General features: G+C 54.7%; 1 protein-coding gene across 24 annotated transcripts in view; it reads left to right on the forward strand.

The window, feature by feature from the left end:
* GNAS (GNAS complex locus) overlaps window positions 1-14,111 on the forward strand; it is a 67,443-nt gene that overhangs the window by 40,001 nt on the left and 13,331 nt on the right. For 10 of the 24 annotated variants that reach the window (NM_001130215.2, XM_021077156.1, XM_021077166.1 and 7 more), the window contains exon 2: window positions 12,688-12,760. Coding sequence is in view for 18 of the 24 variants with exons in the window: in XM_021077156.1 (XP_020932815.1) it covers window positions 12,688-12,760 (73 nt within the window). In the remaining 6 variants the exon portion in view is untranslated. Of the gene's footprint in view, window positions 1-4,418; window positions 5,925-6,239; window positions 6,469-6,644; window positions 6,670-8,525; window positions 9,007-9,271; window positions 9,340-12,687; window positions 12,761-14,111 lie in introns of those variants that run through there. The other 14 variants (NM_001171984.2, NM_214312.3, NM_001171983.2 and 11 more) reach the window with 8 other exon arrangements.

Raw genomic sequence — 14,111 nt, forward strand, 5'->3', positions numbered from 1 at the left:
TAAAAAACCGTTTCTTGTGTAACGGAGAACAGGGGCTGCCAAGACCGCATCCGCGTATTCTGTCTTTTCATTTCATTTCTCTTTTCACCTGCAGAGTACATAGCCTTTGTACTCATTGGCATTCTGTGTCTTTTCTCTTTTCCTGGTAGCTTCTCTGAGCCCTGCCATGGTTGGCAAGTCTAAATTTACAATTAGGTGGGGGGGGGGGTTCCATCGTGAGTCAGATCTTCTCTTTTTATGTAAATGGCCCGCAAAGCGACACACATTTCAAAGTTGTCCTCCCAATAGCAGACCCCTTCTGTCACCTGGGCCTTCATAAATGAATTGTCCATCTGCAATTACTCCACGTAGCACACATCGTTTGAAAGCTGAGTTGTCTGTCTGCCTTGCCTTCTAAAAGGAATTGGCTATATTTAGGTTTTCAAGCAAGCCTTCTTTGTGTTCTTTGTAAAGTCAGCGACATTCTTTCGATTTTTTTGGTGTAATTAGCACAAAAGGAGCCGTAATCTGAGAAGGTAGTAGAGACTTTGGCGGCTGAGAGACAGGAATGTCCAAGAAAGCGGCAGGAATGTTCTAGAAAGCAGGCAGAGGCGGCTTTTCCAGTTCTGGGCGGCAGGCAGGGACCCCAGGCTGTGGCTCATGAAAACATCCCCTTTTCGTCCCCCAGACTGACTGCAAACGCCTGATGCTTTGGCTGGACCGCTCTTCCTTCCTCATAATTTCCAGAGGTCAGCAGAGACTTTAGAAAGCCACAGTGCCATCTAGGCTCCGCCGAGTTGCGTGGGCTTTTGTGCCAGGCTGGGGAGACTGCTGTGAATGCCACCAGGCCCCTCGGTAAACTGCCCAGGGAGAGGCTGAGGGGCAGCCTCTGAGCTCCCCGGCAAACACTGGATTTTGACCAAATAGAGGCTACATGGAAACTGGGGGGCCCTTATGTGCAGCCATGTGCAAAGGAGGAGGCCTCTCTGGGGGCCAGGTCTTTGTGCCCCCGCCGCCCCCCCAAACCAGAAACTCAGGGAGGAAAGTGGAGCAAACTGTAATTACACGTTCGTCAATTTCAATTTCAGTGTGTGTGGGCCAAACACAAAAACGATGAAAAGGTACCGACATTTCTGGGTACGTGAAACGTGTGACTAATGATTGTCACATTAATTGCTTAATTCCGGGTTGACCAACAGCAAATGGGAGTGGGTTTGGAGTGGGTTTAGACAGGGGGCTTCAGCCAGGAAGGCAAGTGACACCCACAGCCCGGTCAGAGCCTCACTTGTCCAGAACGGAGGCCAGCACCTCATCGCAAGCCTGTCGAGCTGAAAGTGGTCAGCCGCTGGTGGTTGGTGGGGAAGTAAAGGAAAAACGCCCCAAGAGGTAAACATTGTATTTAGCCGTCCCCTCCTGCGTATGTCGGTACACACAAAGCAGCATTTAACGAGAGGAAATGTATTCCCTGGTTCGTCCACAGTGCTTAGCTCTCTCAACTCTCAATTACACGGGGCTCAATTTGAAGCATTGAGTGCCACGGGAAAAAGCAAGATCTTTAAAATCAGCCCAAGAAGAGGGCTTCGTTTCTCGGCAGAGGTCCCGACAGGACTGCAGCACTCTCGAGATTTCACCCACTTGCTCTGTGTTTTGGTTTTTCCTGTTGGTACTGGTTTAGGAAGATGTTGGATCAAAATGTGATTTAGACACGGCATCTTGTAAATTAACAGTAAGCGGACCCACACCTATTTTTAAGTCGTCCTCCCTGCATGAGCTCCCCCCACCCCCATCCTGTAGGCGTTTCCATCCTCGAGGCCAAATGAAAACTCCTAAGCAACGGGTTTCCGTTACCTGCGTCCTCATGAAGTCCCCCTCCCTCCCAAGGGAACTTAGAGATATTTTAGCAGAGGGATGTTCCCGTTCCTCCTGTAGAGGGTAACACTCTCCCGTCTTTTTTTTCCTTTTCCTTTCCCAGTGACTGTCGCCACTAAGTGGTTCTGTTGGCCTCCAGTTGATGTCAGGAAGCCCCCAATCCAAGTGGTGCATTTAGACTCTTTTCGGGGCTCGTGTGTGTATCACGTTGTTTAGGTTTAAGGGGGTTTTCTTGCTGTTTTTCAAGGACCAGAGTTACGCTCTATTGTATTGCTTCCTCCTCTTAAGGTAGAGCATGGCTTTGTTAAAGTCCCTCCGGCTCCCTCTGGGGCTCCTGCGGCTGTCCTAAGAAAGGCGCTAATGGCCTCAGGCACGGGGCACCCAGGGGACCGGGAGGTTCCTCTCTCCCGAGGGGTCTGCCCATCAGAGCCAGGGAAGATCCAGAAAGGCCCCAAAGCCCCCAGCCACCTCCCTTTGTACACCAGGGTTTGAGGATGTTTGATGGGTGTCTCAAAGCCACTGGCTCAGGAAATTGGGTCCCCACGCGATGGCCACTGGCTCCCACGTGTTGGTTGGATTAGAGTAGGTTCTGAATTAAACATGGATTATCTTTGAATGGGCAGGTGCAAATTCAATCAGGGAGTTTCATGGGGCCATGGAGTTTGTTCCTTAATCGCGAGCCTTCTGAACGGCGTCTTCCGAAGCCGAACACCGTGTCTCGTTTTGAATGCAAGTTCAGGGTTACTTTGTGTTATGACACCTAGTGAATATGACAAGATAAAAGATGCTCTCGGTAATTAGGTTTCTAAGAACTTTATGGTCCTCAGTGATAGAACCTTCTTAGCAGGGATTAACTGGGACTAGGAGAAGGCTCTTTAGAATACCTGCTTTCGGCAGCTGTACAGCATAGGCCCCGGGTCACACTCACTTGCAAAAATGACTCCAGTAATTCTAGTCAGAGTGCGAAATGTGCTTTAAAGACAGAGTGCACCACTGAGGGGCTGTGACGTTATCATTACAACCTGACAGCTAAGTGTTCTGTTTCAGTGGCAACCTATTTGCCACGTCCTCGGTTATTAAAATAATATTTTCCCTGGGCTCTTGGAGAATTATATTTTCTCGGGAATCTCACAGTGACCCCATCTAGTGAAAGGCTGAGAAGAACACCTTGTCCAAAAACCCAATGACTATGTCAGGTGCAAGAATGTTTTCTAGAGTCTAAGCTGCAGCAAGCCCACGGCTTCCAGCAGACGAGGCACGTTCACTCAGACAGGAGGGTGCACGGGAGCCAAGGAACACCCCCCCGTAACGGTGACCACGGCGTTGCAAGCCTGCCGTGGAATCCATCCACTGTTGTGAACTGCGCACTGCTGGAAAGGTCTGGCGCTAGGCCGTCCCTGGGTCTAGCGTGGGGCACCGTATGTAGCCGAGGCGTATCACTAGGTGACCTGGTGTTTCCGGGTAGGGGTGTGCTACTGTCCCAACCTGCTGGCTTCGACATGAAGCGAGTCACCTGGAGCTGGGGACCCGTGCCCTCCCTAGGCATTTGGCACCCGGGACCTTCTGGCCCCGTGCCCCTCTCTGGAGCTTGGAATTTCCACGACTTCCATCTCTCCCCGAGCCAAATGAGAGGCCCCTTCCACTGGAAAACTCTCTGGGTCTAGACTGTTCCAAGAATAATGCTAATGGATTGCACGACTCTCAAAGCATAAACCACCGTGCACTTAAAATGGTAACAACCTATTAAAATAAATTACTAATTCATATGAAAAGGTCACGCATGGTGGCCTCCAAACCTGACTTTTTTTTTTTTTAAACTAAAACTTTTAAGGTCCGGGTAGGTCAAATGCTAGACCGAAAACTGTAGACGGTATCAGCTCCCCACGCCAATTAAGTAAACTCTCATCTTTCACTTTGTGTCGGGTGAAAACAGAAAGCCCAGCAGACCACAAACGAGCTTGTGTTTCAGAGCTCTTAGTGTCATCTGCTTACCTGTAAACCCTTGCTTCCACCTGCTGGCGTTATTTACAACGTAAATGCTTTATTTGTCCATTGGTGGTTGGTCATAATAAAATATAGGTGAAACCTACGCTGAAACAAAAAAAAAGATTTTTTTTTTTTTTTTAAATTTTTTAAGGACGGCCTGCCAGCTTAGAAGTGGAAATGACTGAAGCCTGGCCTTGCTTTATACAATAGTCCTGATTGTGCCTTTGCCTGGACTGGGTGTCAGCATATGACATGGGACAGCTTCACCCCTTTCAAAGTTCAGGTGTGATGTTTGTCTAAAAGGGGGGAGACGGTGACCCAACTCAGGGATTTCCAAATAAGGAGACTCTTCATTATATTTACTGCAGTAACGTGTAGCTCCTGGCATAAGTATCAGGGCTGCGTTGGTTACTATTTACCTTGTTCCTCTTAAATACAATGTATTTGCACTTTGCCACATGAGAAGCAGGAAGGAAGATGCTTTTGAACAAATGGAGCGTAACAAAAATTTCTGGCCTGTTCCTCCTCCTCCTGCGTCTTCACCATATTTTTTTAAAAAATGACAATCCATTAGTCCAATTCAACCAAGAGGTTTTTATTTAATATACAAAGACATAAAAGCCTGGGCCCTCTTTTCAAGTATTTTTCTAATCTAGCCGGTGAATGATTGAGTCCTGATCCCTGCAAACAGCTATGGACTCACAGGTGGTGAGACCTCACCATCAGAGTAGCTTGCGGGAACGTTCGGTCAATCGGGTTGATGTTTTATCGGCTTTTGTTTAGGGGAACAGTAGTTCCTTCGCGCTTCCGTCAAGGGAAGGTGTATTTTCGTGTGGAAGGTGAGGCCACATCCGAAGTGGGATTGAGACCTGGCTCATGCGGGTGCGAGCAGGGTAGGGCAGGCAGGACAACTTTCCAGCAGAGTTGGAGAAAGTTGGCGGGGCCCCCAGTCGGGCGAGGTAACAGCTGCAGGTTCTGAGGGTCTGGCCTGCGGATTTTGCTTCCTGTTCTCAATTCCAAGTGTTCTCCGGCGACTTTGAATTGCCCTCCGCCGTCTTTCAGATGCGTACAGAGAGGGCTTGCAGAAGGTGTGCCTGATGGGGCCGAGAAAAATACTGGGCGACACCCCCACATCTGCTGCACCTCTTCCTACGCGGAGTTGAGCAGACTGGGGAAAGGGGGGGTTTCAGCGGTCCCCTGGAACGGTTAACGGCGTCTTTCCATTTTCAAAGACTCTAAAGCGATACAGACGGCTTCCTCAAGGCCCCCGAAGGAAGCTGTCACCCCAGGGCCTTAGGTGTCTTTGCTGTGTTTCCCTTTGCAGACAGATTTCCTCCTCTGCGTTTTCATCCCCCAAACTTCCGAAGTCTCACGGACTGTATCTAAGTCCAAAAAAGTTAGTTGGGAGAGTTCCCGGTTACTTTGTAGCGGGGGGTCGGCCGCCAGGGGCAGTGGCTGTGTCTCCGGTCCATGGCCAGGCGCCTCCGACTCACCTGGGCACAAGGTGGGCCGCACTTGCACTGAGTGAATGAATGAATGAAGGGCACCCGAGCAGACACCCGCCTAGCTTAAGGGGGCTCAGCCAAGGCCTCAGCCAAGGTCCCAGGAAGAGTGAGCGGCCGCCGCGTCCTGGAGAGCGCGGCCCGCTTCTCCACCCAGTGCGCCCTGCCGCATCCTCGTGTGGGACGAGGGAGCGGGCCTCTTGGCTTGCGACTTGGGTTCAGAGTTTTAAACAGCTCTCCGGCACATTCGAGGTCAATAAACTACTTTTCCATCTGTTGCAGAGCTCCCCGCGCCCGGCCGCAGAACAGCGGGACCCCTGGCCCAGCACCTCTCCCGCCCGGGAGGACTCCGGGGCGCCGCTCCGCAGCGCTGCTCACCGCTGGCCTCTCCCGCCCGCCGCCGGCGCCCGCCTCGCTGGGCAGCGCTACTTTTGCGCGCACATTGCACCGCCGGCCAGCCGATCTGGCGCGCGATTCGTTGGGCTCGCCGACACCTACCTCCGCCGCGGGCACGCGCCGCCGCCGCCGCCGCCGCCGGGAGGGAGGGGTGGGTGGCCGCCGCCGCGCGCGCTAACCGGGAAGCTGGAGGTAAGGAGGCGCGCAGCAGGGGTAAGCGCCGCCGTCGCACACTTTGCACGCCGCCCAGGGCTACACCACTCGCCGAAAATTGGGAGGCAGGTCTGGGAGGCGGGGTCCGGCGCCCACCGCCTCGGGCGCCCCGCAGCCCCCGGCCCCCGCACCGCCCGCGCCCCTCGACCACCCCCTTGCGACCCCCACTCCGGCCTGCACCCCTAGGGTGCGCGGCGGCCCGTTTGGGCGCGTCCCCGGCGGGCCGATTTTTCGGCTTCCCCTTCGGTTTATAGGGGCCGCCGCGGTGGGTCGGTCCTCTGAAGAGGCTGGGGCGTCATCGGGCTGGTGAGGAGCGCTGCTCGCCGGCGGGGACACTCAGTCGCGTCGGCACCGCGGAGCGGGCTGCGTCAGGTGGCTGGCCCGGCGCGGCTCGCTCGCTCGCTCGCTGGCTCTCCGGCTCCAGGCTGCGGCGCCGCGGCTGGAGCGAACCCCTGTCCCGGCGAGGGGCGGCGGCGGGCGGCCGGCAGGCACTGCCTTGCGTGTGAGTGCACCTCACTCACATGTAAGTCCGGGTGCACCGTGGCCTCCCGCGGAAGTGCGAGTCGCCCGGCGCGGGGCAAGAGCCGCGGGGCTGGGACGGGGCAGGGGCGCCCCGGCGCTGCCGCCCTGCCCGTGCCTCCCGGGCACCCCCCAATTCTCTCTCTTTTCTCTTTTCTCTTCTCCATTGGCATGCCCAAGAGCCTAAACCAAGGAGCGCCTGAGGGTAACAGCAAACTCGTGCCATCGCGCCTCTGCACTTTTCTGTTTTGAGTTGTTTGACATTTCTTGGTGCTTTTTGATTTCTCGCTGTTGTTGGGTGCTTTTTGGTTTGTTCTCGCCCCTTTTTCGTTTGTTCATCCTTTTTGGCGCTAACTCTTAGGCAGCCAGCCCGAAGCCCGGCAGCCGCGCTCTGCGGCCCCGGGACAGCGCAGGCGGGGATCGCAGCCGACTCCCCCGACACGGGGCGCACGGGGTCCGGCCAGCCCGAGGCCGGGGGCAGGCAGGGCGCCCGGGCCAGGCGAGAGCCAGGCACCCCGAGGTGGCCAAGCCACCATGCTGAAGATGGCCATGAAGATCAAAGCTCGAATGTCGGGGAGCGGGAGGAAGACGGCGGCGGCTGCGGCCGAGGTTGCTGCCGAAGCTGCGGCGGTGGCTGCAGCGCTGGCCGAGCCCCACGCGCCGCAGAAGAAAGGGGACGCCGAGAAGCCCCCCAAGAAGCCGGCGCGAGACGCGCCCCCCGAGAAAGAGAAGTTCCTCACCGAAAAGGAGCAGCGGAAGATCGAGAAGAAGCTGCTGGAGCAGAAAAGAAAAGAAGAGAAGAAGAAGGAGAAGGAGAGGAAGAAGTTGGAGAAGATGCAGAAGACGAAGAAGAAGAAGAAGAAGGTGCCCGAAGCCCCGGAGGAGGCCCGAGGCCCGGGGGTCGCCGCCGCCGCCGCCGCCGCCGCCGCCGAGGGCGCCGCGGAGGGCGCCGACGGGGGCGGCGTGGACGCCGGCACCGTGGGCATGAGTAGGATCTGGGTCGAGTGGGAAACGGACTCGGACTCGAGCGACGAGGACGACGACGACGACGAGGACGACGACGACGAGGACGACGACGACATCTCCGACGCCTTTCCAGGCTTCAGGGGCACCTCGTGGGGGTCCGGGCTGCTCAAGATCGGCGGGCTGAGCTCCCACCTGCCACTCCTGGCCTTCCTCGTCTTCTCCGTGCGCAGCCCCGCGTGGGTGCTCGACTTCCTGCTGCAGAAGCGCCCGGAGCAGGGCCGCGGCTGCGGCTTCTTTTTCGGGGCGACCTGCTGCTTCCGAATGTTCCTGGGCTGCGCCTTCTTCTCCTTCTTGGGCGGCCGGGCCAAGCGCAGAGGCCGCGGGCGCACCGGGGCCTCGGGTGCCTTCGGCTCGGGCCATGGCGCCCGGCGCCGGGGGCTCGACGAGCGGTTCGTCTAGTCAGACCCCCCGCCCCCTCCCCCGCCACCGCCACCAGACACCACCATCGCTGTGTAGTGTGGAGTTTTATTGAGCATTTGTGTGTGTGTTTGGACACATTTTCCTTTTCGGTTGCTCTGTCCTTTGGTTCGTGCTCGCCTCGCTTTTTCCACACTCCCTGCTCTCTGGCTCTCTCTGTGTCTCTCTCTTCTTTTCGAAAATTTTCCTAAGTCCGGGCTCGGGCTCGCGCTCCCTCCCCTTCCGCCCACCCCGGCCCCTCGGCGGCGCCCGCGGGAGGTGGGGGGGGGCCTCGGCCTCGGGGGCCGCCGGGCGACGCGGCCCGGGGGTGGAGCGTTGGCGTCGTGCGAGGGGTCGTCACCGGCTCGGAGACGCCCCCTCTCCCCCCGCGGCCGGCCCCGTTTGGGGCCCGAGCCAGGGGGGTGAGGGGGCGTCTCCCAGGCCTGTCCCGTCCCGGGCCGGGCGCAGGCGGAGGGACCCCCCTCCCCGGATACCGGGGGGGCGCCTCCCTCCGCCAGCTCCCGCCCTCCCCGCCGCCGCGGCCGCTGCCGCGGCTGCTCCTCATCCCTCCTCCTCCTCCTCCTTCCACCCCCCTCGCCGCCGCCGCCTCCTCCTCCCCCCGCCTCCCCCCGCCCGCCGCGGAGCTTTGGGTCGGGGCGGCGGCGGGGCCCCGGCCGAGGCAATAAGAGCGGCGGCGGCGGCAGCGGCGGCAGCAGCTCCCGCAGCTCCTGCTCTGGTCCGCCTCGCCCCGCGGCGGCCATCAGACCCCTCGGCTTCGGCGCGAGGGGCCGGGAGCCGCGCGCTCCCCTCGGTCAGACCGACACCACCCTCCCCGCGCGCTCCTCCCCGAGGAGCCGAGCCCGCGCCCGGCCCGCCCGCCCGGCGCTGCCCCGGCCCTCTCGGCCCGCGTGAGGCCGCCCGCGCCCGGCCCCGCCGCCGCCGCCGCAGCCCGGCCGCGCCCCGCGCCCCGCCGCCGCCGCCATGGGCTGTCTCGGAAACAGTAAGACCGAGGACCAGCGCAACGAGGAGAAGGCGCAGCGCGAGGCCAACAAAAAGATCGAGAAGCAGCTGCAGAAGGACAAGCAGGTCTACCGGGCCACGCACCGCCTGCTGCTGCTGGGTAAGGGCGGGGCGGGGGGCGCCGGCCCCGGCCCGGCCCGGGGGCCCCTCGGGGCGCCCCGCAGGCTGCGCGCGCCGAGCCCGCCCCCGCCCCGGGCGCGCGCTCCCGAGCCCGCCGCCCGCCCGCGGGTTCAGTCTCTGGGGGGCGAGGCCGGAAGGGGGACCCCGGGGCGCAATTTGGCCGGGCGGGGGCTCAAAACGGGGCGGGGGGCCTTGGCGACGCGGGCGCGGGTCCCCCTCCCCCGGCCCGCCGCTCTCTGTCTCTCTTTCGCCCTCCCCTCGCTCTTTTCTCTGTCTCTTTTTCCGCGAGGCCTACACGACGCCAGGGGTTTGGGTGCGTGTTGGGGAGGGGGAGGGGAGTCCCACAGGGCTCCCGAGACTGCGACAAAAAGAGGGTTTCGGGGACAGGAAATGGGGTGGCGGGCAGAGGGAGGGGGACCCGCCTCCGTGGGGTGTGTGATTTGTTGGGAGAGGGACAGGGAGAAAGAAAGAAAGAAAGGGGCTAGTAGAGGAGGGGGTGACGCGGGGGGGGGCGCCGCAGCGACAGAGGGGGCCTCGCCGAGGGGAGCTGTGGCGGGGGAAGTGGCCGAGGAGAGTGGGGGGGGGGCGGGTGACATCAGCCCCTCGGAAGGGACCGGAGTGGTAAAGGTGGTGCAGCGAGGGGGAGGGGGCGCGGGCGAGTCGTGGCGCCGGACTGGGGGGGGCGGGGAGGAGGGAGCGCGGCGGCCGCTGGGCGCGACTTGGTGCGTTTCGGGCAGGACACACTGTGTGCGCGGAGCAGACGTGTCCCGGGCCGTGGAAGGAAGAGGAGAATCAAATAAAATGAGCCCGAAAAAAAAAAACAAAAAACAAAAAACATGGAGTTAGTACGCTAAGTGCCCAGTGAAGCCAAATGACACGTCATTTTACAGTATGACCTTTTTTTCCCCTTCCAGATATGCAGGCTTTTTGAAAAGCAAAGAAGAGAATTAATTGTAGCAGCTGCTGCCCCCCCCCCGCAGCAGCGCCCCCCCATAAACCATTAACACACACACACACACACACACATTTTCCTGTTAGTCGGCCACATTGAGAGTGCTTTGTTGAAAAAAAAAAAAAAAAGACATTCACAAATCAGAACTGGAAAATGACATTTGTCTGGAAATGGCTTCTTGGTCTGGAAATGGCGTGGTTTTTCTGTCCTTTTCAAGGTGGGAGGGGGGCTTGAGAGCGCTTTAAGGAAAAAGACTTTTCCCAGGTGGAAGGAGATGAGAATACATTAATTAGTTGTTTGTCAAGTGACATTTGGTTGTTTGGATTTGGGTTTTTCTCTTTTGATTGCGGTTTTTCCTCTCTGGCCAAAAAAAAAAAAAAAAAAAAAAAAGGCGTGGTAACTATAAAGAGAGGGCCCTTTCCCCCCTTTTTTCCTCCAAGGTGCTGCTTTGGAAAAAATAAGTAAAAGAAGCATAAGAGAAATTGTTGAAATGACCAGAAGAATCACACAAGCATTAATTAGTATGGAAGTTTTCCACTTCCTTGGTAATTTGGCTGAGTTAATTTGTGAATTTGCTAGGTTAAGACCTAGTTCATGGTCGCATATCAACAAAACAGCTTGATTGTAAAGAATAAAATATAAAAGGGCTGTTTTTTTTTCTTTGTGGTGGAGCAGGGTTGGCTTCTTTTGATGGGTCACGTCTTTGTTCTCCTGGGTCCAGGTTCATCTAAAGCAGAAAATTACTAATTAAGTGAAAATAAGTCTCTTTGGTGTTGATGCATTTGCAATGACAATAATTAAATGATACATATGTTGGAGTGTTGGCAAGACTTCTAAAGGTGGGATTATGCTGTGTGACTATTAATATGCATATGATTTGATTTCAAAGTATAAGCCTAGAAAAGTCTAGAATCTTTCCTAGGCACACTAGCTTGCTAGTTGAATACTAATTTCAACCAAGTGTGATGCTAACGGTACCTTAAATCTCAAACACCTTTGCACAATGTCTCCAGTTAATTTGGGACTGTTGCTCTCCACACACCTTGCATCACTGGGCTAACCTTTCCCCAGGTGTCCTAGCCCTTGTCAAAGTAGATTGACAGCCTCTGGCGCTGGGGTTTACTGCCCAAGCCAGTGTCACACATTTGCACTTTAAAATGGTGATTCTCAGCAAATAATGCCCCCCCTCCCCGAAAAAGAGGAAACCTAATGATGCCCAGAATCCTCTTTTTAATCCATCTTAACTTGACACCATGAAAATCAAGTAAATTACAGCAGCTCAAAAGACCTTGCAGTCGTTTTTTCCTTCCAATTCTAATTTCATAAATGTGGAAACTGAGGCACAAACCTGTTTGTGCCTGTAAAAGAGGTGCTGCACATCTGAGCACTTGTGAAATAGGAAGATTGGAGATTCTGATGAATACTGTGTATTCTCTTCATGGGATCTCTTAATAGGGCCTTTAATATTTTAATTTATGAGAGTTAGGCTCATTAAGATACAGTGTTTGCTTTGAAATCAATGTTTCTGTGGAAACTAATTTTAACTTTTTACAGATATCGATCATAGCCTTGTGAAAAGGCAAGAGAAGGAGGAATGCTTTGCTCTCTGGGCAGTAAAATAAAACAATTAATAAAATTAAAAGTGGAAAAAAAGGGGGGGGGCTAAAAACCCAAACAGGTTTGTGTGGGAGGAGGGGAAAAAAAAATGGTCCCCTCAGGATAATTTGTTAGCGTTATCTATTTGCAACTGAGAAACTAGCATCCTCCTTCTAACTGGGTGAAACTGTTTGTTTGTTTGTTTTACAGAAAATACATGTTTTTACAAATGAAAGGTGATTTAAAATGGGGGCACGTGCTTCTCTTTGCTCTTTTAGTTGAGAAAGGTTTGGAATCTTTGGAAATTAAGTGGTTTCCAGGAATATTCTTCCCTGTGATTAAAACATGCTAATATGGGTGTTCTCAAGTGCTGTATTTAATGTTTATGTTTTTCGAGATGACAGAAAATTGATGGGTTTTATGCCCCCCCCACCATGTTTGCTGTATCCAGAGAGTTCATCTTCAGAAAGACAAAGTTTGCAGGAAGGGGGGGTGAATAATAAAATGTGATTTTGTTGGGTTTAGGGGTTGACTTTTAAGTAGCCCCCCCCTGCGGGGGGGGGGAGAAACCTGCAAAGAAGCTGCGTTCCTGCATCCGTGTGATCTTCTGGGCATTGTTTGTGAATCCTGGGGTATTTTAACCATGAAACGTCTGACAAACAATGAATTATGTGGCTTCATATCTTAATGTGTACATTTAACCAGAGAAGGCTCATTTCAAAAATCCAGTTTCACAATTTCAACTTCAATTTTCTCCCCCCCACCCCATGACAAAATTGCGTCATTGTCTCTTTGCCCCTTTGCCCACCCCACCAATTTTGAAACCACCAAAAGAAAAAAAGAAAGGGAAAAAACACCTCCGCATAGCAAAACCTTTAATTCTTGTTTGTTGTTCTGATGGTGAAATACTGCAGGTCGACACAAAGTTGGCTGTTTGTTTCCTTTGCTCGGCGTCGCGGCAATGTCAAGGAAAATTGCAAGTCTCTTACTTGGTTTGCTTTTTGCGTGTTGCTTCTGTGGAGAAAACAGCAGTCCTCTCTCTCTCTCTCTCTCTCCCTGCCCAAGTGTGTGACATGCCTCCTTCTTAACCTGAGACTTACTTTCATTTTCTAGGTGCTGGAGAATCTGGTAAAAGCACCATTGTGAAGCAGATGAGGATCCTGCATGTTAATGGGTTTAATGGAGAGTAAGTGTCCAGGCTGTGACAGGCGGAGTTCCACGTTGTATACTAACCTTTAGGAAGTTTAGGTAGCTGGGGGGGGGGGGCTGGACAGCCCATGTCCACTTAATTTTTTCACCTTACATAGAGAAAATACAGGGAAGCGCCCCTGAGGGTCCCCCCCGCTCCACCCCGTCCTTTTCCTCTTTGGTGCAACAACAAACAGTAATAGGAATAATAATACAGCACCCGTGTTGGCCCCGTGACAGGGCTGCAGCAGCACTGCTGGCAGGTTTTGGTGCAGTGGGTCTCCAACCGTGGCTGGCACTGGGCGCAGCCACCCCCTTTGCCTGGCGACGCTGACCACTGCAGCGACAACGCCCCCCCCCCCCCCGCGCGCCCCCAGCGGATTTCAGCGCAATGCACCAGTGCAGCAGGGTTTCAACTATTAGGGAAACAATGTTTCAAAAATATTCTCACGTTAGACAAGGTCGGAAAAGTCCGCCTTTATTAATTCCTCATGCCCTCTCCCCCCCTTTGGAATTACCAGGGTCAAATCATAGTTTCTCTTTGTAAAAACTGATAATCTCACCTAAAGAAAAGAAAAAGGAGCCCTTTTAAGTTAGCTACTTCCGGCCAGATCAAGGGGCATTTTTGCCTTTGAAAAGTCCTTCCAGGCCTCTTGGTACAGGACAACGTGACAATGCCGCAGTGAGAATAAAGATGCAAAGAGAGGGCCGGTGTGCGGGGCGTAAAGGCCTGGGAGCGGGGTCCTGCTGGTCGTGAACGCAGACCCCAGGGGGGTGTCGGGTCCCTCCCACGGCCCAGACCCGCGAAGCTTTCACTGCAGTGAGAGCGCTTAGCCTCACTCAGTTGCGGACACCTGAAGGCACTAGTTTGCAGTTACCTGCAGGTTAGCAGCCCAGTTCCCTTTCTTAAGCCTGGATTCGATTGCAAATGTGTCCCTCATTACACTCCGGGAGAGTTTCAGAAGGGGAAACTGAGTCAGGCGGCTTCATTTAGGTCAAGTCGCTTTCGCAGCCAGTTCCTGTGGCCTCCTGGGCACGGATCATGGGGGGAAACAAAGGTGAATTTTACCACCCTTCAGAGATAAAAGAGCTGCACTCAAGGCAGCTCTTTCTGGAAAATTCTAGAATTTCTTAGGCCAAATAATGGGGGGGATGACATCACCCATTAGAAATGGACATTTTAGCTTTAAAATAAGTCATGTTGACTTGTCACAAACTAATCCTGAAATTCTTAATTGCTGATACACCTTTTGATAAAGCCCTGCCACCAGAAAGCGCCATGGGTCAATTAAAACAAAAAGCCTGCAATAGACTTCTAGCTATGATTTTGTAATTTAAAGAAAAATCTT

Source organism: Sus scrofa, chromosome 17 (genome assembly GCF_000003025.6).
Source record: "Sus scrofa isolate TJ Tabasco breed Duroc chromosome 17, Sscrofa11.1, whole genome shotgun sequence".
Lineage (NCBI taxonomy): Eukaryota > Metazoa > Chordata > Mammalia > Artiodactyla > Suidae > Sus > Sus scrofa.